We start from the raw sequence: 22,128 nt of genomic DNA on the forward strand, positions 1-22,128 counted from the left end.
ACTCCTGGTGCACTATACTAGGGCCTGACAAGTAAACCAAATCAGCCAATCCTGGAATCACTAATTCATACATCAATTTACAATAGGGAGCACTTGCACTGTGGCACTGGACAACAGTGGCACAGTGCCCAAAGCATCTAACACCAGCAAGGAGAGAAGGATAGAGAGAGACTGGATGGAACAAAATAGAGAGAGAGAAGGAGATAGAGACTGGATCGAATGAAAGAGAGGAGAGAATGGATCGAACGAAAGAGAGAGAGGGGATAGGGAGAAAGGTAAATGGATTAAATGGAAGAGAGAGAGAGAGGATGGAAGGAAAGAGGGAATTGATGGAATGGAAGAGAGAGAAAGGAGGGAAGGAGAGAATGGATTTAATGAAACATGGGGGAGAGAGAATGTAGAGGCCGCACTGATTAGATCTACACCTGCCATCTCTCCCAATACTATTATACGCAGACAATGCTGTGCTAATGGCTAGATCTGGGAAAGTGCTGCAGATACTGATTGGGGTATACATGATCTTTATGGAGAACTTGGACCTTTGAGTTAATGAAGCAAAAATGTTTGTACTAGTCTCAGGAGGTCGCCTGAAAAATTTGCGATCCTTTTTTATAAATACAGGAGGGCTTGACGTGGTGGATACTTTTTCCTATTTAGGGAGTCTTTTTGATGCCAAACAAACTTGGAATAACATGGTAGCTAACAAAGCTTTGGTATTATAAAAATGCCTAAGGGCAATTTTTTATTCTATCAAGAAACTTGGATCTAAACCTATCCCTGAAATAAATAAAAATATATACCATATATTAAAGCAATATCCTTGGCCACTTATGGGGTATGGGTCTGGGGTATGGGTGCTTCGACATCTTGCAGCATATAGAGGGTGGCTTCTACAAAAGGTTGCTAGCTCTCCCTAGCAGCTGCTCAAATTTTAATTGCCACGCTGAACTCGTAGCACCATTCATAACAGATATAGCCTATTTAGCACCCATTTTATTGCGGTCTTTGGTTTGGAGAAGGAGACGGTAAATGTGAATCAGAGTATTATTAGGGACTACCAGAAATTGGAGTTGCATACAATATAAGGTGATTACAATTTGGTAAAAGCTCATTAAGTACACTGGACTTATTGGAGGTATATGAGAATACTCATAGCTGTGCCTTCATCTCAAAGTCTAGAATTAAGGAAATCTTCCTAGCAAAGGTGGAGAGAGAGAGAGAATGGAGGCTAACTGTACGAAATCCACAGTGATGACATATTTTACGAACCCCTCTATGACACAGAATTTGTATTCTTGCTTAGCCCCAGTCATGAACCTCCAGCACCGATTTGTTCAGATTAAATTGCATCCCACTAATGTTGGGCTATTGAGTAATGTATGATCTGGAGAGAGAGAGAGAGAGAGAGAGAGAGAGAGAGAGAGAGAGAGAGAGAGAGAGAGAGAGAGAGGTAGAGATAGAGAGAGAGAGAGAGAGAGAGAGAGAGAGTGAATGGATGGATGGATGGATTCAAACAGAGAGAGGAGAGAAGAGAATGGATGCAATGAAAGAGAGTTAGAAAGGAGACATGAGAGAGAGAGTGAATAGAATGAAGGAGGGAGAGGAAAAGAGTGGATGGAATAACCGAAAGAGAGGAGAGATAATGGATCGAATTAAAGAAAAAGAGAGGAGAGAAGGATCGAGAGAGCGTGGAAGGTATGAAAGAGAGAGAGAATGGATGGTATGAAGGAGAGAGAGAATTAATGGTATGAAAGAGCAGAGAGAAAGAGGAGAGAGAGAATGGATGGTATGAAAGAGCAGAGAGAAAGAGGAGAGAGAGAATGGATGGAATGAAAGAGAGAGAGGAGAGAAGGAGAGAGAGTGAATGAATGAAATGAAAGAGTGAGATGAGAGCATGGATAGACTGAAGGAGGGAGAGGAGAGGAGAGGAGAGGAGAGGAGAGGAGAGGAGAGGAGAGGAGAGGAGAGGAGAGGAGAGGAGAGAATGGATGGAATGAGTGGGTTGAAAGAGAGGGAGGGGAGAGAAGGAGAGAGAATGAATGGAATGAAAAAAGAGAGAAAAGAAAGCGAGAGAGATTATGGATGAATTTAAGGAGAGACAGAAGTGAGAGAATTGATAGAATGAAAGAGAGGAGAGAGACTGGATGGGAAAGAGAGAGAGAATGGATGAACTGAAAGAGAGAGCAAGGGAGAGAGAATGGATGGATGGAAAGAGACAGGGGGGGAAGGAGAGAAAGCCTTGATTGTCACATTCCATTTCAAGACAACAACCCCCACCCCTACACACACACACACACACACACACACAAACACACTCACACACCTTTGCAGGTCATGCGTACCATGTCTTGGTGCATAAATCTATTACAGATTGTTCTCATCAACTCTTCCTTCTCATGTGCCACATAATTGTACGTGGTATTATCACATATTATAGAGCAGGGCTTAATATGCCTTATGTCTTCACTGCTACCTCTTTGTGTCATCACTGCTGCTGCATTAAGGGGTTAACAGCTTTGTGTCATTACTGCTACCCCAAGAACTCTAAGAGTTAACAGTTTTGTGTCATCACTGCTGTCGAATGAACTGTAGGGGTTAACAGCTTTGTGTCATCACTGCTGCCTCATGAATTGTAGGGGTTAACAGCTTTGTGTCATCACTGCTGCCGCATGAATTGTAGGGGCTAACAGCTTTGTGTCATCACTGCTGCCGAATAAACTGTAGGGTTTAACAGGTTTGTGTAATTGCTGCTACTGCATGAACTGTAGGGGTCCACAGCTTTGTGTCATCACTGCTACCCCATGAATTGTATGGGTTCACAGCTTTGTGTCATCACTGTTACCCTATGAATTGTAGGGGTTAACAGCTATGTGTCATCACTGCTGCCGAGTGAACTGTAGGGGTTAACAGCTTTGTGTCATCACCGCTGCTGCATGAAGGAGTTAACAGCTTTGTGTCATTACTGCTACCCCATGCATTGTAGGGGTTAACAGCTTTGTGTCATCGCTACTGCCCCATGAATTGTAGGGGTTAACAGCTTTGTGCCACCACTGCCACCCAATAATTGTAAGGGTTAACAGCTTTGTGTCATCACTGCTGCCCATTAATTGTAGGTGTTAACAGCTCTCTGTGTCATCACTGCTACCCCTTAAATTGTAGGGGTTAATAGCTTTGTGTCATCACTGCTACCCCATGAATTCTAGGTGTTAACATATTTGTGTCATCACTCCTACCCCATGAGCTGTAGGGGTTAACAGCTTTGTGTCATCACTGCTACCCCATGAATTCTAGGGGTTAACACTGCTACCCCATGAATTCTAGGGGTTAACACCTTTGTGTCATCACTGCTGCCGCATAAACTGTAGGGTTTAACAGGTTTGTGTAATTGCTGCTACTGCATGAACTGTAGGGGTTCAAAGCTTCGTGTCATCACTGCTACCCCATGAATTGTAGGGGTTAACACCTTTTTGTCATCACTGCTACCCTGTGAATTGTAGGGGATAACAGCTTTGTGTCATCACTGCTGCACGTGAATCACAACAAAGTGTCTTTAGTAATCCAAGACTCTGCCGTCATTTAACATCTTTTCAGACGTTCAAAGGACTCCAGGTAGAATCCAGGCATTTCACATTTATCCTGCGTGTGCACTCGCAATGATGAAGGCAGCTACGGGTGCTGTCCCACGAGCCCTTGCGCGGTCACTGAAACAACACCCGGGGGCATGCATAAATATTCTGCTACTGTGTTAGTACATTACTAACTGGGTACTCTGTTTATTGTGTGGATTACATGAATGAATGAATGAAAAATGTATTGTTCAGTTAATAAAAACTTACAATTAAAACACCTTTGTACAATTCTTCTTACATTTCATACATTATTAAGACCACATAATTAAAAGATACTTTTCATCAATTTATGAATCCAAGAATTTATAAAACAATCCTCATTGTCCACAGTTAAGCAGTTTCTTCACCACTATTTCTATAAACTTCAGAAGTCTGCCCATAAATTGCAAACTTTCTCCTTGTAAACTGGCTATGACTGCTTGTTGACATGTTCCTATCATTTGTCTATTAAAGTCCAACCTTAACAGCCTCCTACGTTCATCAATTAGAGCAGGGCAACTACCGATGATATGGCTAATATCTTCTCTCTTGTGGTTACAGAGGAGACACATCCTCTCACTACTCATCATTTTCCATGCAGGGGCGTCTCCAAGAAATTGGCTATTTCCAAGCCTTGATCAGGTACCGAGCGGTGCCTGGCTTTGCCGGCGGTGTGCCTACTAGCCACCACCCCCCTCCCGAGACCCATGGTGTGATTAATGATCACTCCACATATAATTGTTGGGTTCCTACAATTTAGAAGGTTCCCGCAGTAACACGAGGTTACAAAAAATTGTTCCTGTTTTTTCACATATTTGACTTCTTGGTTAGGGTGAGCCTTAGCGCGCTCATACCGCCGGGGTCAACACTCTGGTCCTGTAGAATGCCTAGCCATTAGCACCATATAGGCAGAAACATGTTGACCACACACAGTGAGACATAGCTGACCAATCTATCCAGCACATACATCGCTCACTTTGTTTTTACCCGTGCCTGGTTGACAGACAAATAAAATTATTTTTGGACACAACCAAGACACTTTTAAACTCACTTCACAATCACTTGCACTTGTCACCCAGACAACACTAACCTGCTCCGCAGTAATCCTGGCGTTGAAGCACACCGGGGAGGTACTCGACCTTCCTGGTGGGGCCCGATGATGAAGCATGTCACCAACCAGGTTGGTGAGTGAGGACTTTCTAAAGAATCAAGTTTGATTCTTCATGCTTGCTCTTCTCCTAAGAAGGCACACTCTTTTGTTGTTTTGACTATTCGATTTGGGGGACCAAGAGTGCTCCTTAAATTCCCTCTCTCTCTTGTTGTTTATTGACTTAATTGTCAACACCAGCACTTACGATAGTCTCCCAAATGGTGGCGCTGTATATCTCATTTAGAGTTGAGAATAATAGCAGTTGTTTCTTCCTTCAATATACAGCAAAAATGACTACCTGCTGCCCAAGCCATTCTCATAGCTGTGGGACCTGAAATAGAGTGTGGTGGTTAGTTGTGTTGGTACATTCATTGGCAGCCCTGGCAGGGGCAGTGGGTGGGGCAAACTGCAGTGGCCCCCTGAGGAGGGCCCTGGCTCTTTTTTTTTTTTTTTACAAATTAAACATAAAAGCCGCGCCTCTGCATGAATTAGAGAAATGCTGTTACTTTTGGAAAACATGTCACAGACCCGGGAGTCAGAAAGACCTTTCTTGCTTGAGGTTAGAGTAAATAAATCTATTCAGGCCTCAAAGTGTCTGGCAGTGTAACCAGGAAATTATAAGCTCAGTGACGGTGATGGAAACATAAACTCTGATCCGATGCGTTTTCTATTACATTTCTGTAAGAAGTTTCAAGGATTAGGGCCTAGTTATTAATGTTTTGATGCATGCCCTGACAGCCACGAAAGGCATAGCTCTGGCAGAAACAAGGGCAGAGCTGCAGAAAAACACAGGTTAAAAGATAAGAGACTGTTGCAGACTGGGGGAGACACTCTCAAGCGCCTAAACAAAAATAAACAAAAAACACAAGTTTTCACTGCACAGAACAAATGGAGACAGTTCCAATCTACAGCCCTAGTCAGGACAAGATCCCATGCCATAACAAGCACCTCGACGGTGAAGATGGGATAATAAGTGCCTTGAGGGCAAAGATGCAATAACAAGCGCCTCGAGGGCGAAGATGCGATAACAAGCGCCTCAAAGGCTAAGATACGATAACAAGCACCTCGCAGGTGTAGGTGCGATAACAAGCACTTCGGCGGTGAAGATGCGATAACAATCGTCTCGAGGGCAACGATGTGATAACAAGCATCTCGTCACATAATGCCTACATCAGAATATACACTTTGACCCCAGCTCCATGTTAAAATACAAATCCGATCACAAGCGCATCGAGGGCAAAGATGTGATAACAAGCACCTCGAGGATGCAATAACAAGTGCCTCGAGGGCGAGGATGCGATAACAAGCGCCTCGAGGGTGAAGATGCGATAACAAGCACCTCGCCTCGAGGGCGAAGATGTGATAACAAGTGCCTTGAGGGCAAAGATGCGATAACAAGCGCCTCAAAGTCAATGATGCAATAACAAGCGCCTCAAAGGCAATGATGCGATAACAAGTGCCTCGAGGGCAAAGATGCGATAACAAGTGCCTCGAGGGCAGTGCTTTAAATGGGATAAAATAAGTGCAGGTACTCATTAAAATGAGCTACAGGTGTAGTGAGGGGGCGGGGCTAGGGGCGGGGCTAAAGGCCAGACATGATGATACTTAACGACTTCTATATTAGTTGCAGCACATACCAAAACACATGAGAAATGTGTTTATATAAACAAAGCAAGGTAACTTATTACACAAAATGAAAGAGAAATGCGATAATATGTTAAAATGTTCTTTTTTTTGCAATAGTTGCACCTTTTTAATGTCATACTGTAATTGCTGTTTGGCACAATACTATAAATTTTTGAGCATGCGAGTAGGAAGAAACTGAAAATACCCCCACTTCGAAGAAAAGTTCTTATGGCACCAAGCAAATGAAGCAAACAATCATGACCCTCCCCAGAAGAAATCTCCTGTCTCTTCCAATCTATCCATTCAACCTTTCATCCTACCATTTACCTGCTGATGTCCACCATTTAACCTTTACATTCTATTGTCTATTCAGTCTTTCATCCATCATTCAGTTTTTCACCATTCCGTCTATCCACCCTTCATATCCAAACCAATCCATCCATCTCCAAACCTATCCATTCATCCTTTCACTCATCCATCTCTTTATCCACCTTTTCCATCATCCATCAATCCATTCGCTCATCCATCCATCAACCCTTTCACTCTTTTATTCCATCCACCTTTTCATTCCATCCACCCTTTCACTCAATTCCTCCTTTCACTCATCCATCATCCACCCTTTCATTCATCCATCCAATCTTTCACTTATCCACCCATCATCCACCCTTTTAGACAATCATCCACCCTCTTTCATCCATGCATGCATTCACTCATCCATCCATCTATTCATCCATCCAGACATCCAACCTTGCTCACTCATCCATCCACTCACTCACTCACTCACTCACTCACTCAACCACCCACCAACCCTTTTTTTCGTCATTAATGAATCTTTGTCGCCGAGCAGACATGTACACACAAAGTGCCACCCATTTTCTTTAAAATACCTCCTGAGAGTGTCTTGATTCTCTCTTTCTTTCACTTGTTTCTTACAAAAACAGGACTACAAAGGCAGGCAAACACACAAACATAGCAGACACACAAGGGCAGAGATGACATGAGCACCAGTTACATTACAGAAAGTCACATTAATTTTTGTTTTAGGCCTAGGACAATTAAGTAATTTGCTCAGAATCACAGGATGTTGAGCTGAAGCTGGGACTCAAACCTATTTTCATAGTTCCTTGTTAGGCAGCTCTGACCTGCCCTAACATTACATCCTCTCAGTTTTCCTATCTGGGAAAGATGCCTCACAGCCTATGCAAACATAAACCCCCCACCAAGGCCTGAAAGACACTGGAGCGAAGGTGCTACCAACAGGCACACAGCAAGGCCAATTCACTAACTCTTCCCCTTTCCCAGCAAACTATAGCTTCAGGGCGCTAGCCTTGACAGGGAGCAGTGAAGAAAAGCAGAGACATCCTTAGGCACCACCCCATCTCCCAATGTCCGCCTTCCCAATCCGATGCTGGGTAACGTGTAATACCGCCACCCCCCCCCCCCCCCCCCCAGACTCATACTCAGAGCTGCATTCATCTCGGGTGTCATGCTTTAATTAGATTTGTGGGGTAGGGGATAGGCTCACAGTCCCACACCTACAGGGCGCTAGCCTGGACAGGGAGCAGGCAAGAAAAGCAGAGACACCCTTAGGCACCATCCCATCGCCCAATGTCCGCCTTCCCAATCCGATGCGGGGTAGCGTGTAATACCGGTCTCCCCCCCCCAGACTCGTACTGAGAGCTGCATTCATCTCGGGTGTCATGCTGTAATTAGATTTGTGGGGTAATGCTGTAATTAGATTTGTGGGGTAGGGGATAGGCTCACAGTCCCACACCTACAGTGTGATTGACTGGGCAGGGTCTGATTGGACCCTTAACTTTTATTCACAGAGGGCCGCAGGGTGTGCACAACCCTAAACAGCCCTTAAGTGATGGAAATGAGCCGCTGCTGGATTGCTCAGCAGCGGCTCAATTCAGAGGCATACACTGCCCCTCCCTCCATTCTGCCTTCTCTTTTTCGGCAGCAACCGAGCAGAGCAGTTTCTGAGCAGCACAGTCTCCAGTGCCATCCAGCCTGCACTGCCTGACTTTCTCCTGAGTACCGGTACTGTCCTTGGCGAAGGAAAAGTTCCGGTACTCAAAGGGAGAAAAATAAAAAGTGGCGGTACCGGCCCATTTAAAGCACTGCTCGAGGGTGAAGATGCGATAACAAGCACCTCGAGGGTGAATATGCGATACCAGGCATGTTGTTTGAGGCGAAGATGCCATAAGAAGCTCCTCGAAAGCGGAGATGTGATAACAAGCACATTTTGGGCAAAGATGCGATAACAAGTGCCTCGAGGGTAAGGATGCGGTAACAAGCGCTTCAAAGGCGAAAAAGTGATACCAAGCATGTTGAGGGCAAAGATGCGATAACAAGCGCCTCAAGGGCGTGGATGTGATACCAAGCGCTTCGAGGGTGGAGATGTGATAAGCGCCTTGAAGGCGAAGATGCGCTAACAAGCACCTTGAGGGTGAAGAAGCCATCACAGGGCAAGCAGAACAAGCAATAAAGTTGAAAGGAAAGTTCGAAGTCAAAACTTCTTCAATTAACCATTGAAGGCTTCACCTGCGAGCCAGGTCTGGTGGGTCAGTGGACTAATCCGTCTGGTATAGGGGGCCTGTGTTTGGCCTCATGGACACAGGTTCAAATCCCGGCGGGTCCACTTAGCCTTTCATCCTTCTGAGGTTGATACAATTAGTACCAGGCGGTAACAATAATCATCTGTTAATCAGCGCCAAGAGGCCTTTCAGGGTGAAAGTGTGCTTTATTAATGCACGGTATGTTATGAACTGTAACCTATGGACTATAAAGACATGCCATCTGCACATGTGGCTCTCAGCGACCCTTTGAATATGACTATAATTTGAAAAATTAAATGAATTCTAAGTAAAAAAAGTGTTTACATACCTGTCATCTCCTTGAAAACAGCTGTGTCCTTTTGACTCATAACATAAGAGGGCCTTTGTTTCACTCATGGAACAGGCTGGGCATCTGGGGTCAATGGTGCTCCTCACATCTGACTTTGTTAGGCAACTGTCTGCTGCCATGTGTTGTCAATCAAACAGTACTTGCATAGCGCTGCTAATCACCCGCGAGGGTGTCCAGGCGCTAGGTTTCTGGGCTCAGTCTTAAAGCCAGGTCGTTGGAACTACATTTGTAATATGATCCAGTGACTTTTAATGATGTGCATTTTGTACTTTATATATGGTTTTAATTAAGTCTGACAGTAAAGTTATAATTTTAAGCAGAGTACTTTTGTACATTGACTTCCCTTGCCATGTTTTTTCTTGCATTTCCATAACAGCCCTCTTACCCCTCCTCTCTTCCTAGCTCTCATTTATATTTGAATTTTCGTGCTTGAATAGTGTTGTAAATTATTTGTATGTATCTAGGCGCTGTAGGCAAGAAGTGGTTTTAATAATGCTGGAACAATGGAATAATGGAGGCAGAGGCAAGATTTCTAGTTTTTTCTGTACTTGAAGAGATTGATTCCCTTATGTGTCAGTAATGACAGCGAGCTTAACAGGAGGCGGTGATAACAGCAAAGGTTCTGTATCCAGTTAGGGATTTTTAACCACTGGACCTTGGATGATCCCAACTCAACCACTCAGTAAATTCACAAAGGTAAATTTACACTTTTGTGTAAGTTTACTACTTTTTCGGCATTCACAAAGGTAAACTTAGACCAAAAGACTAACTTCATGACTTTTCGGTATTCACAAAGGTAAACTTGGAACAAAAATCTAACTTTACTACGTTCCGGTATTCACAAAGGTAAACTTAGACCAAAAATCTAACTTTTACAACTTTTCAGTATTCACAAAGGTAAACTTAGACCAAGAGACTAACTTCATGACTTTTCGGTATTCACAAAGGTAAACTTAGTCCAAAAGTCTAAATTTACAAGTAGTAACTTACCTTTGTGAATACCAAAAAGTAGTAAAGTTAGACTTTTGGACCACCTTTCCTATTGTAAATCAGGCCCAACATTTGTGAACAAACCAGACCGCATTGAAGTAAATCCGCTGATCGATGGGTAAACATTTTAGCGAAGACAAAGCAGGAAGAATGTCACTGTAACGGGGAAGACCTACTATGAGCTTCATTCGCGCCCTATAAGTAAGATGTGTGCGTCTCAGCAACCTTGTTGGTTATGCTTGATCAGTTCCCCCAGTCCTCTATGACAGAGATCCCAAAATCACCCCAGCCACTCTTTGCATTTACCTCTCCCTCCCCCTCCAAGTAACCACTTCATGGGTACTACTCTGGGGTCTCACACAGGCACCTGCCACTCCTGTAGAGCAGTGGGCCCCACAACCATTTAATGGCCTCAAACCCTTTAGAGGGGCACGTTCCACCCACAGCTAATGAATATCTGTGAAATATGGGAGTCTCAAGAGCTCCTCTTTAAATTCTGCAGGGGGACCCCATCATTTTACGTTACACCATCTGCGCTACTTACCAGCTCTCCCATTCTCCTGAGGAGTTCGGCGCCTCCTAGTCTCTCCTACTCTGTGGTTGGAAGCCTGGGCGGTGTCTTCGTCCTGGTTCCCATGGTCCATACTTTTCTCAGTTTCCCAAACCTCATCTCTTCCAGCCAGCAATGACTCATTCAAGATGGAAGCTGCCACTGCAGAGGTGGGGAATAAATTCTGGTATGACCCTTTCACATGCTACATATTTTATTTGTTATATCTACGTATGTTTTTTTGAAAAACAGCATTTTTATATGCACAATTATGAAACGCCAACCTCTTTTGGACATAGCAAAGTAGCATGGGTTATATAGACACATGTCAGGGTTTGTGTACTTGCAGAATGCCAGCTTTATTGTTATATGACCGAACAAGAATGTTTCTGACTTTATTACCCTGCCAAATACCCACAATATAACATTTTATTTTCGAAATTGACATCACTCTGGATTCAAGCTAAAGAGGGCAGAATCACCAGACATTTTTCACTGGTGGACATACACGTAATTGGTGTTAAGTAAGGCTGAGCTGCTTGGTGCAAACACTTACCACGGTATTAGAAACACTGATTTTTGTTTTGTGTGCTTTGCTATACATTCTCCTTTATGTTTTAGTTGTGTTATTATATTGGTTCGTGTTGTGTTTCTGAATTGTGTTCAGTTGGATACTTTATCTATGGTAATCAACTCAGTCAATTAAAAGCAAAACACTCTTTTGCCGTGACAAGTAAGGGTTTACCACAATATAAGGCGCTTAAATACTGGTCTTGCAGCTCAACAACTATTTAAAACATCATTCAGCTCAAAAAAGTGTGTAAAGATGTGTCTTAAGTTAGCCTTGTCAATGCAATGGTCACAAAGCGTTTCAAAGCCTCGTCAAGAGCAGGAAGCACTATATAAATTGATCCCCTATACAATAGCACAATCCTGTGATATCCCTGTATAGTCGTACGTGCTGACATGCGTGTATATCGCTGCAGCATCCTACCTTCTTCTCGCCCAGAGGGTGGGCCACCAGAGAATGGGGTTGGTGGAGCGACAGGTGCACTGTACCTGTAGTAAGAAGCTGTTGGAAGAAAAGAGAAGGGTCAGCAGATGAAGTGATCTTTAATTTGCTTCTGGTTGTACCACTAAGATGCCACCTCTGTGTTTACAACCCGTTACATGCTCCCTACAGGCACACATCTTCCTTACTGCAGCGCCTAGATGCCGAAAGGCCTTTGTGCGCTTTATACATTCTGATCATTTCATTTATAAATTCCGCTCAATTCAAAAGAAGTAGTGTGATATTTTCATCATAGTAGGTTAGAAACTGGCTACAAGTCACTTTCTGTTGGTTTTTACAAATCTCCAAGAAGTCTACCAGCCACATATACACCTAGATTGGGAACATTTAGGGTCAAACTTCTCCAGAGAAATTTCTTTCCTATCATGTGGTCTCTGAAGTAGTTGGGGCATAGGCCCTGTGTAAATCCAGTCTAAAATGGCGGCGGGAAGTAGAGGTGGGATTGGGGAGAGAGTGGGAGGGCTTAGAGAAAGACGAACAGCCAGTGGGAATGAAGCTTCTTCTCACTTCCTGACGTTACTCCTGGAGTACATATTCCACCTGAGCTATGCCTTTGTCAGTGTTAAATTTGTAAAATACAATAACTGGAGGAGACTAAATCATTCAGTGCAAGACTACCTTCTACCTCCATTACTGCTGAATGACTGGGTGGCCAAATACCAAGGCTGCCTAGTCTTGATCCCACCTTGTGTCTCTTTCTTTCACTTCCAGTCTCTATAGTTCACCTTTGTAGGTTCTTTTTTAACATTGCATTCTTCCTTTGTCACTGTTTTTATAATTTTCTCATCCTCCTTCCCTTTTCTCTATGTCCTTGTTTTTCTATCTTCGTTGCCTCTCTTGCTTTCTTATTATTCCCTTCTTTCTCCCTCTCTAACATGTTCTTATGTTTCTTTTCTTTCTTCTTTCTCCCTTTTCCATTTGGCCCTCTTTTGGTGTCATTTACTTTGTCTTTCTAACTCTCTCAGTCATTTTTATGTCGCAGACAACCAGACAGAGCAGCTGTTTGGTTTGCTAAAGACATTTTGGGAACATTCAGAAAGTTGACCTAGTCATTTATTCTGTCCGTTGCTTAACATTCTCTTTGTGGTTTGAAACTCACATTTGATTGCTTTCTACTTGCTGGCTTCCAAGAACTCACTTTCCTTTGAGAGGCCTTTGAGTCTAGTTCTTATCTCTTCATTTTTGACCGACATTCAAACAAAGAGGTCAAATGTAGAGCTGTGTCTTCAGAGGGGGCTGGGTGTTTACTCTGCTTTCACTGACTTCAAAGTGGGAGCGTTTATAGGGAAGAGGAGTGCACATTACTCTCCCGATGGAGCCTGCTTAGGCCCCTCCTATGCTCCTTTTACAAGGCTGTAGCAGAACCCTTAAATAGCACATCATGTAACATACGGATCATAGATTTTCTTTATTTTATTTAGATAGGTAAGTAAATTACTGCTTTCAACACAGTATATTTGCATTTAATAAATGGTAACTCTTCTACAATAGCACAGTGGGCTATGAAGGACCTGTGACTCCGACACCTTGTAACACTCACTGTATCATTGATTTAATATGTATGTTATGTGAATGCACTCTGGCAATCCCTGCACTGGGATGAGTAGCTCTATAAAACAAATAAAGTAGTGGTATTTTCTTTGTTATTTGTGCAAATTCTGGGACAGAGAATGGAAACAAACCTACACCTTCCCCGTCCCTAATGCTTCAGTTTACTTTTTAAACAGACAAAAAGAAAACAATTCCATTACTGGCACTAGGAGATACCACATAAGGCCTACACCAGAATATACACTTTGACCCTAGCTCCATGTTAAAATACAAAGTATGCTCTTTCATGGATGTTGTTTACTAACACCACAACTTATCACCCAGGTTTGGGGCACACAGACTAACAACACACCTCTCTATGAATCATTCTGAACCACACTGACCAGACCGGACATTACATTTGTGCAGTAGGGGCAGTGGCACCATGCCCAGCACAAACACAATTAACATAAACCACAACTTTATTTCACCCATCTACATATTCCTCTTCTGTCCCTAGACACAGCTCACCCCTCCCTGCTCGCCCATGCTTTTACTAAGTCCTAACATCCATTCATGAAGCAAGTCAACTGGCTCCAGGATGGTAATTTCACTCCTTTGTGCTTTTATGCACAAATTGTAACCTTTACCTTCCTGCCACAATCTTAGTGTCCTCTGAGAATCCCCCTTCCACCCACCCACAGATCTAAGCCACCCCAAGCTCCTTTGCCTTTCCAAATTCAAAGCTTCAAAATCTGACGTCAGGTTCTATAAACACTTTGCCAATGTATCCAGCTGACAAAAAACGATTGATGTGTATTTATGCAACGGATGCTGTTAAAACATCTGTAACTCCGAACCAATAACTTACTCGACCCGTCTCAATACGGGTTTAGAGCGGAACATAGCACTGAGCTGGCTTTAATTAAATCAACAGAGGAAGTAAGGGAGGCCTTGGATTGTGGAGGTAAGGCTATACTGATCATGCTAGACTTGTCAGTGGCCTTCAACAAGGTCCATCATGAAGTTCTGATGGACCGGTTGTCTGCAGCAGGGGTACAAGGTGTTGCTTGGAACCTCCTGAAGCCCTTTGTCTATGAAAGAACGCAAACTGTGGAATTGGACAATAACAGGTCAAAGCTGTTTTCCCTCCCATGAGGGGTGCCACAGGGCTCATCGCTAAGCTCCACACTCTTTAATGTGTATGTGATAACTCTGGAAGACTTGATAAGATCATTTGGCTTCCAGCTTATCTCCTATGCGGGCGACACCCAAATAGTGTTGTCCCTTAGGGATGGGGAAGAGAAGGAAACGAGGGCAAGTTTTCACGATTGTATGAAAGCTATTTCAGGGTGGATGTCGTCTAATTGCCTGAAACTAAACTCAGGCAAAACAGAGGTCATCATGTTTGGAAACAACCCACACATATGGTCGCCAGATTGGTGGCCAGAAGATCTGTGTATCTGCCCTGCTACCACCAGGAAAGCAAAAAATCTGGGGGTGATAGTGGACAACAAACTTACGTTTTGTGACCTCATAAGCACGGTGGCCTCAGCATGTTTCCTAATACTCAGAATCATAAGAAAAATAAAAAATAATTCTTCCTGAAGGTAGTCTCAGGACGGTGGTCACGGCACTCGTTATGGCACGTTTAGATTATTGCAACAGCCTTTATTTGAATGCTCAAAAACTGCATATTAATAGGCTTCAAATTGCGCAGGACACAGCGACCAGATTGCTGACAGGGATACCGAAATTTGTCTCCGTCAAGAAAGAAATAATACAACTACACTGGCTCCCCGTGATACAAAGGGTGCGTTTTAAGCTCTTCTGTACTGTTTTTAAATCCCTCAATGGAATAGGCCCGACTACTTGAGGCAAAAATTCAAGTGGTATGTTCCTAGAAGGACTCTTCAGGCCACAGGAGCAAAACAAATCCTAGTTCATCCGTTCAAAAAAGCCAGTTGGGGAGGTAGGAGTTTTATCACCTGCACTTCTAAGGCCTGGAATGATCTTCCATTCCAGCTGAGGAACTCAGCAGATCTCCTCTCTTTCAGAAAGGGACTGAAAACATGGCTGTTTACCCAGTAACTCCCTCCAACCTTGACAACCAGCAGGCAGTGCATAGCGCCAGGACACCCTAGGGTAACCGTTGCGCTCTAGAAGTTTAATTAACATAACATAACATAACGTAACTGTATACAAAATGTTATATAAAACAAAGTGGACTGCAGGGTGTAGGAGTCACTTCATCCATACTAGTAGGCACTATATTTAAAAGTGCTTGGTTTCGAGAAGCAGTGCATAGTGTTTGAAGTTGGGTCCGCTTATCCAAATGTATTTCTAAACAAAGAAAATATTTTTACTAACATTTGCATAAGTAAGCACTCTGGAATGCAAAAAACAAAAAAACGGGCAGTTTGCATGCAGGTATTTGATGATGGTTCTTAGCTCAAAGTACTACATTATTACTGGACATGATGACCTACAAGTAACAAAAGGATCTCTGTGATAAAATCAGAAACCTGCTAAGTGATCCAAATAAAATACATTTCTGTAATGTGCACTACATGTTCTTTGCCACAGGCACAGGGCTTAATTTGTGCTGGTGCTTTCCGGTGCTTAGCACTGGCACTTATTTATCAGGGCCGGGGATATACCAGATTGCCACTGCCAACTCACATCAAAAGCGTGAGTCAAAAATGAATACAATCGAATGGTCAGTGTTCATAAGATCCGCACTCTCATTATGTCTTCCCGTGAAGAGCTGAGCCACTTATAAATCCATGCCTTCATTTTGTGTTGCGGTGGGTGGGGGGGCCTCTGATTGGGCTGGACTTAGTCATGTGTGGCTGCGACAGGCGGGGCAGCAGCGTGCCTGCGCAACCTTTTTTAAATACCACGCCATGCCGCCAGCCCGCCTTGTCATCAGGAAGCACACATGCACCGGCAACGGCAGTCCGGCACTATTATTTGAAGCAGGAGCGTGTCGTGAAGTGTGCAGCACCAGATCTCGGGTAGGTATTACTACAATCAATGTCCAGCTTTACTGACAGACACAACTTTTCTGAATAAAAAAGCAGACACATTTCGTATACCAGAGATGCTTTCTCCGCAGCAACGTTTACTTGCGGCAATTCACTTAAAGATTTAGAGTGGCCCCGACTTTCATGGCTCGACTGTTGAGCTCTACCCGGAATACCAGCAGGCTTTACAGGCTGCAGACCTCGCTCTACAACTCCTCCACATTGCCTGCTGTGCCCCGGAAACTTGCTCGGTTCAGGACTTCTGTCTCTGTGCACGCGCACTCAGCCATCTACCCTTCACATACATTGTCTCTGCTGCTGTCTCTGCCTTAATGCCAGAGACCGCTTGACCAGATAGGATGTTTGGAGCTGTAAGGCAGCCAGCGAGCAGCTTACCGAATTTCAGCCATTGTGATGCTTTGCTGGCCAAGCCCTTTTCAATTTGCATTGTATGTGTTTTATTCCTAGCCCTTAGACATATTTAAATGTACAGCAGGTGGTGGTGGACTCGGGCACTCAATTTCACAGACCAGGCCCAGTAATGTGTACCGAGTACACTGCGCTGTGGTATCTATGTCCATTCACTGATGATTATCTGTTGATCTCCATGCCCTGGTGGGGTGCTTGTAGGTTTGTTGGTTCAGGCTGGGTGCACGGAGGCATATATGTTTCATTGTCGTTCTGCATGGGTGCCCGTTTGACTGTTTGCACGCACATCAGGCAGCACGTCTATGTGTAAATGTGGGCATTTTTGTTGTTGGGTCTGTGTTCATGCATTAAAACATGCTTCAAAACATCTTCCGGGTCCTGGAAGGGCCTGGTTGTGTAATGTCCGAGGGAGTCCCTATGATCGGAACATCATTTTCTCCCCCCCCCAAAAATGTAAAAATGTCAACCACCCATCTCCTTCAACTGCAGTTCCACGCCCAACCCAGAGTGGTGTAAAGGAAAATAACGGCCGTCCCTACAGACTGGGATGAGGAGCGGAGCCTCAAACTTTACTATATGTTCGGGCCTCAGTTCAGCCGAAGACCAATGAATATTTATAAGTTACAAATATTCATTGGTCTTTGGCTGAACTGAGGCCCGCCTGGGGCATTGGGGGTGGGGGGCTGGGGTTTTACAACCCTCCTGCCCCAGTCCCTGCAGAGGCAGCCGTTATGTCCCAGTCCAACTCCTGCTCCTCACACAGGGTTATTATCCGCTTACACATTTTCCGCCCTCACGCGCCCCTTCTATGTTTCACACAGAGCGTTACCTCCATTTCTCTCTGCCCGCCTCCCTGCACTGACATGGTTATAAGCATCGAGGGCACAGATTATAGGGTGCCTGTGCATGGCGCCAGCAAAGTAGATGTGAAGCGACGACAGCACAGTCGACACAACAAGAAGTAGCCAGCATAGCAGGGAGCAACCATTACAGGGGCCAGAGCTGGGAGCTTTGCTGAGTAACAGCAGCACACAGAGACATCGCTCTAAGAGAGGATCTGTACATTACAGGCGGCAGCTGAGCATGACGGGCAAAAAACATTAACGTAGGAAAGTAAAGTCACATACAGCATGCATGCAGAAATAAATGCACTAAGACAACTGCGTGTACACAGGACATACATGAAAAGAAGCATAGACTCCCATGGACTCACAAACTAAATAGAGCCGTGTCTGCACACCTAGACAGCAAAGCAGCTGTAAATGCCACTTGCACCAATTCAACTCACATACAGGCACAAATCGGCAGCACATGCAGGCAGGCACACATACATTCTGCAACCATAGAAATACCGCATACAAGCGCACATACATACACAAAAAGCACCACCGACATTAGGGTGTTGTGGTGGGGGGAGAAAAAACGGTGGGTGAAACAATTTATTTCTCACATTGTTCAGAGGAAGGGGTAAACTGCTAGAGACAGTAGAGAGAAATCAAGAGACAGACACATAGAGTGAAAGAGGATGCAAAGAAGAGAAAGTCAGACCTAAAGAAATATGGATGTAGATAAAACGACAGAAAGAGATACGGGCATACAAAGAGAGAAAACAGATACTTGGAGATAAAGTCAATGGAAAGCAAAAAGAAAACAGACACACAACGCACCTGTAAACCAAAATGTCATGCCTGGTGTGTAATGGAACTAACCTGGATGTAATTGATAACATAAGAGAGAGAATAGATTGATAAATAAAGCAAGAAAGATGAAGCAAAATTGAAAGAAAGATGAAGAGCCAGAATGAGAGAGAGGAGAGAGTGAAAGAGTGTGTGTGGGAGAGAGAAGCAATGGATTGTTAGAGAGAACGAGAGAGAGGGGGTGAAACAGAGAGAGATGGAGCTAAGCAGAGCCAGAATGAGAGAGTGAGGCAGAAAGAGAGAGGGGTATAACAATTTGTTGAGCCAGAGAAAGAAAAAGAGGGACATAGGAAGTAAGACAGATATAGGTATGAGCATACGTGCACAGTTATCTCTACTATAATCAGACACTGGAACAGACCATTGAATGTTGGAATGTAAAATCTTGTCCCGCTTTGGGGTAACTTAAAATTTTGTCTGCTACAGGAATTTTTAAATATGAGAGAATCTTAATTTGCTTTGGCAAGTCATGCATTGTAGACTGCCCTTAGCCCACATGAAATGACATGTGGGAGGCCTGCTTCGGCAGTGAATTGGATCTGGAATTTCTGAGTTTGAGTTGCATGGTCAATATTTATGTGTCACTTTCATAGTTTTTTAGACTGTGTTTCTGTTTTATACTGTTTCTGCCAATATGTAACTTTGAGCCACAGCTTTGGTTGATTTTGATTGCAGTTGCTCAGTTTATTTGGTGATTCACAATTCCAATCATGTGTAAAACATGGCTTGTTGAACATAGATGAGATGTACTTGCAAATTGTTGGATTGCATATTGCATTTCAGGTTTTCAATTTGACCAATCTTTTGACTTCTTACCAACGAAATATGAGTGACTTCCTGGTAGAGGACCACACTGCTTTTTCTCTTATGTCTTGTATCAAGACCCTGCTGGACTATGGGGTGAAAGAAAGCTTGAATAAGCAGCCACCTATGTTATATGACATCTCTTTATTCAAGTAGTAACTGCACTTTCACAATTGCTTTATTAACCTTCCTGCTTTTTCAAATTTGCTTGAAAATGCACCATTTGTCCACTCTTTTTTCAAAATTTTCTCGGGGAGAGAACCCCCCGAACCTCCCTAGGTTGTTCAGCTCACTCGCTCGCTACACTCGCTGCGGTGCAGTATGACAATCATTTTACGCCTCACCGCTCTCAAAGGTCACCAGCCGCCACTGCTCTTTTGTAATCTCGGACTTCTCTGTGATACAGAACTACATTTGGAAACGCCAGTTTAGTTCTATGTTTTTTACTATTTTGAATTTTAATAAATGCACATATTTTGCTCCGGGAGTGAGTAATAGTAACAAGCACAATTGGCAAATTAATTGCTTTCACAGAATACTCAACTATTTATGATCCAAACCCCTTTGGCCACTGGAAGTGATAAATGGCTCATTCAAGTGTACTATATGATTTTTATTCTCGCAGGGCGGGGTAAACTCTTATCAAAACCTTACTTGAGCAAGGCTCTCTTGCTGAAATTCAGATCCAGTATTACATATGGGTTTCAGCATTGCCAGTTGAGTTTGTGGGTGGAGCCAATAGAACAAGTGGGTGGGGCCATTGGAGAAGTGGGTGGAGTAGGGAAAGTGGGTGTGGTCTCCGAAATAAAATTTGAGCACCTGCACTTCATTTTTTACAAATTAAGCACTGCGCAGGCATATTAACCAAGTCAGTCAGTCAGTCAAAATAGCCTTTATTTCGACAATGTCATAAAAGGGTACATAAACAATATAACAACACTTTTCAAAATTCATAATTAACACCAAAAAAGAAAAATTACATCTCATTGCATAATATTGCTTAAAACCATCTGAGTCAAAATCCATTAGTTCCATAAAATTCAATTTGCTACAAGTTAGCATTGGATATCAACTAATTTGCACCGCTTAAGCCACATGGCTGAGAGATATTTGCAAATTGCAAATACTGTAGGGCCCGCTGTGTCTGACTTTAGAATTCTATAAGCATGTTGTTATTGATTGAACCCTAGGTTTCTACACAGTGGTACCAGCCAAAATCTCCTGGAATTCATATATGCAGGACAGAAAAAAAAGACATGGAGTTCATCCTCCACGCCACAGGTACAACCCGGGCATGACATGTCCGGGGATGCTGACCACTTACTAGTGAAGACTTTAAGCGGAAGAGTGCCAAGTCTCCACTGAATGTAGAGTTTCCTGACAAAGATTGGATATACAATATCCATAAAGTTTTCAAAGCCATAGCAATTTTTGAAGTCAAGGAAAGAAGTGGTTAGTGAACCCAGTGTTACGGCACAAAAAGTGGAACTAAATCTATGCTCCTTATAAATCCTAGTAAGGTTTCTTCGCGAGATCTCACTGCACGCTTTTTCTGGGTCTTCCCACATGGCTTCAAGGACAATTTTCGTCAGTTCCTGCTTGATGAATACTAGCCAATGGATCTTCCTTACCCCATTATAGGCAAGTAACTGTTTTAGTTCCTCTCTATAATTGGATAGTTCAGGCATTGACCAGAGTCTTTGCCAAAACCTTAAGGGCTTGATCCCTAATTCATCTTCAATTGGATTTAATCCCAAGTCCAACCTTAGGGGTAGGGTAGGTGTACTTTGCGGAAGGGACAGCAATTGTCGCATACATTTGGTTTCAATTTTGGCAATTGCTGTTACCTACGTGTGACCCCACAACTCCCCGCCATAGAGGACTGCTGCTCTTGCTTGTACTTTGTATATCTCAAGCGCAGGGCTCACTGGCTTCAATGATGAAGTATTTGACACCTTGAGTTTACCACCCGTCAGCTGTGCAAGTTTTAGTTGGGATTTAGCAATTTGGGGTCCCCATGACATATTTTATTGTACTAAAATCCCAAGATAGGTGTAGGTAGTTACCCTTTCCAGGTTCCCTTTGCCCAAGGTCGGAGTCGAACGTGTGGATGCCGCGGGATTAAAGATCATGTATTTAGTTTTGTCGGCATTAATCTCTAGTCCTCGCAGACTACAGAAATCCCAAAAAGCCGTCCAATATCCGTTGAATCCCCATAGGGGACTTGGAGAGCACGAGGGTATCATCGGCAAACATGATTGCAGGTACCCTCCTGCCCACCAATAGTGGAGCATCATTATTAGTCACCTCGTTCAGAGATGGGATTAGGTCATTAACATACAGGCAGAAGAGGGTTGGGGCCAATACACAGCCCTGTCTCACCCCTCTTCTGACCGGGAACCTAGGGGACAGTGCACCATTCCTCCCACACCTAACCTGGGCAAAGTTCTCGTCATGGAGCCTCCTTAGGATGTTCAAAATTTGCGGTGGGACACCCAAGTCCCGGAGCACAGCCCACAGTTTCCTCCGTGGTACAAGGTCAAAAGCGGACCGAAGGTCCACAAAGACCATATATAAGCTGCCTCCCTCCATCTTGACAGTTTTCCAGTATAAAAGGAGCAACCGGAAGATCTGGTCCATGGTTGAGATATTCTTTCTGAACCCTGCCTGGAAGGGACTCAGGACATCATGGTCCTCCATCCACTCCAGGAGGTGGTTCAGAACAAGTCGGGCAAA

At 43.8% G+C, this 22,128-nt stretch overlaps 1 protein-coding gene across 2 annotated transcripts in view; it reads right to left on the bottom strand.

Annotated features, from left to right (window-relative positions):
* Positions 1-22,128, bottom strand: part of LOC146860417 (uncharacterized) — a 200,211-nt gene that overhangs the window by 65,020 nt on the left and 113,063 nt on the right. For both annotated transcript variants that reach the window (XM_085646345.1, XM_085646344.1), the window contains 2 exons: positions 11,829-11,906; positions 10,829-10,996 (listed from right to left, as the gene is read on the bottom strand). In XM_085646345.1, the coding sequence (XP_085502471.1) occupies positions 10,829-10,996; positions 11,829-11,906 (246 nt within the window). The remainder of the gene's footprint in view (positions 1-10,828; positions 10,997-11,828; positions 11,907-22,128) is intronic.

This window comes from Triturus cristatus, chromosome 3_1 (genome assembly GCF_964204655.1).
Source record: "Triturus cristatus chromosome 3_1, aTriCri1.1, whole genome shotgun sequence".
NCBI classification, from domain to species: Eukaryota; Metazoa; Chordata; class Amphibia; order Caudata; family Salamandridae; genus Triturus; species Triturus cristatus.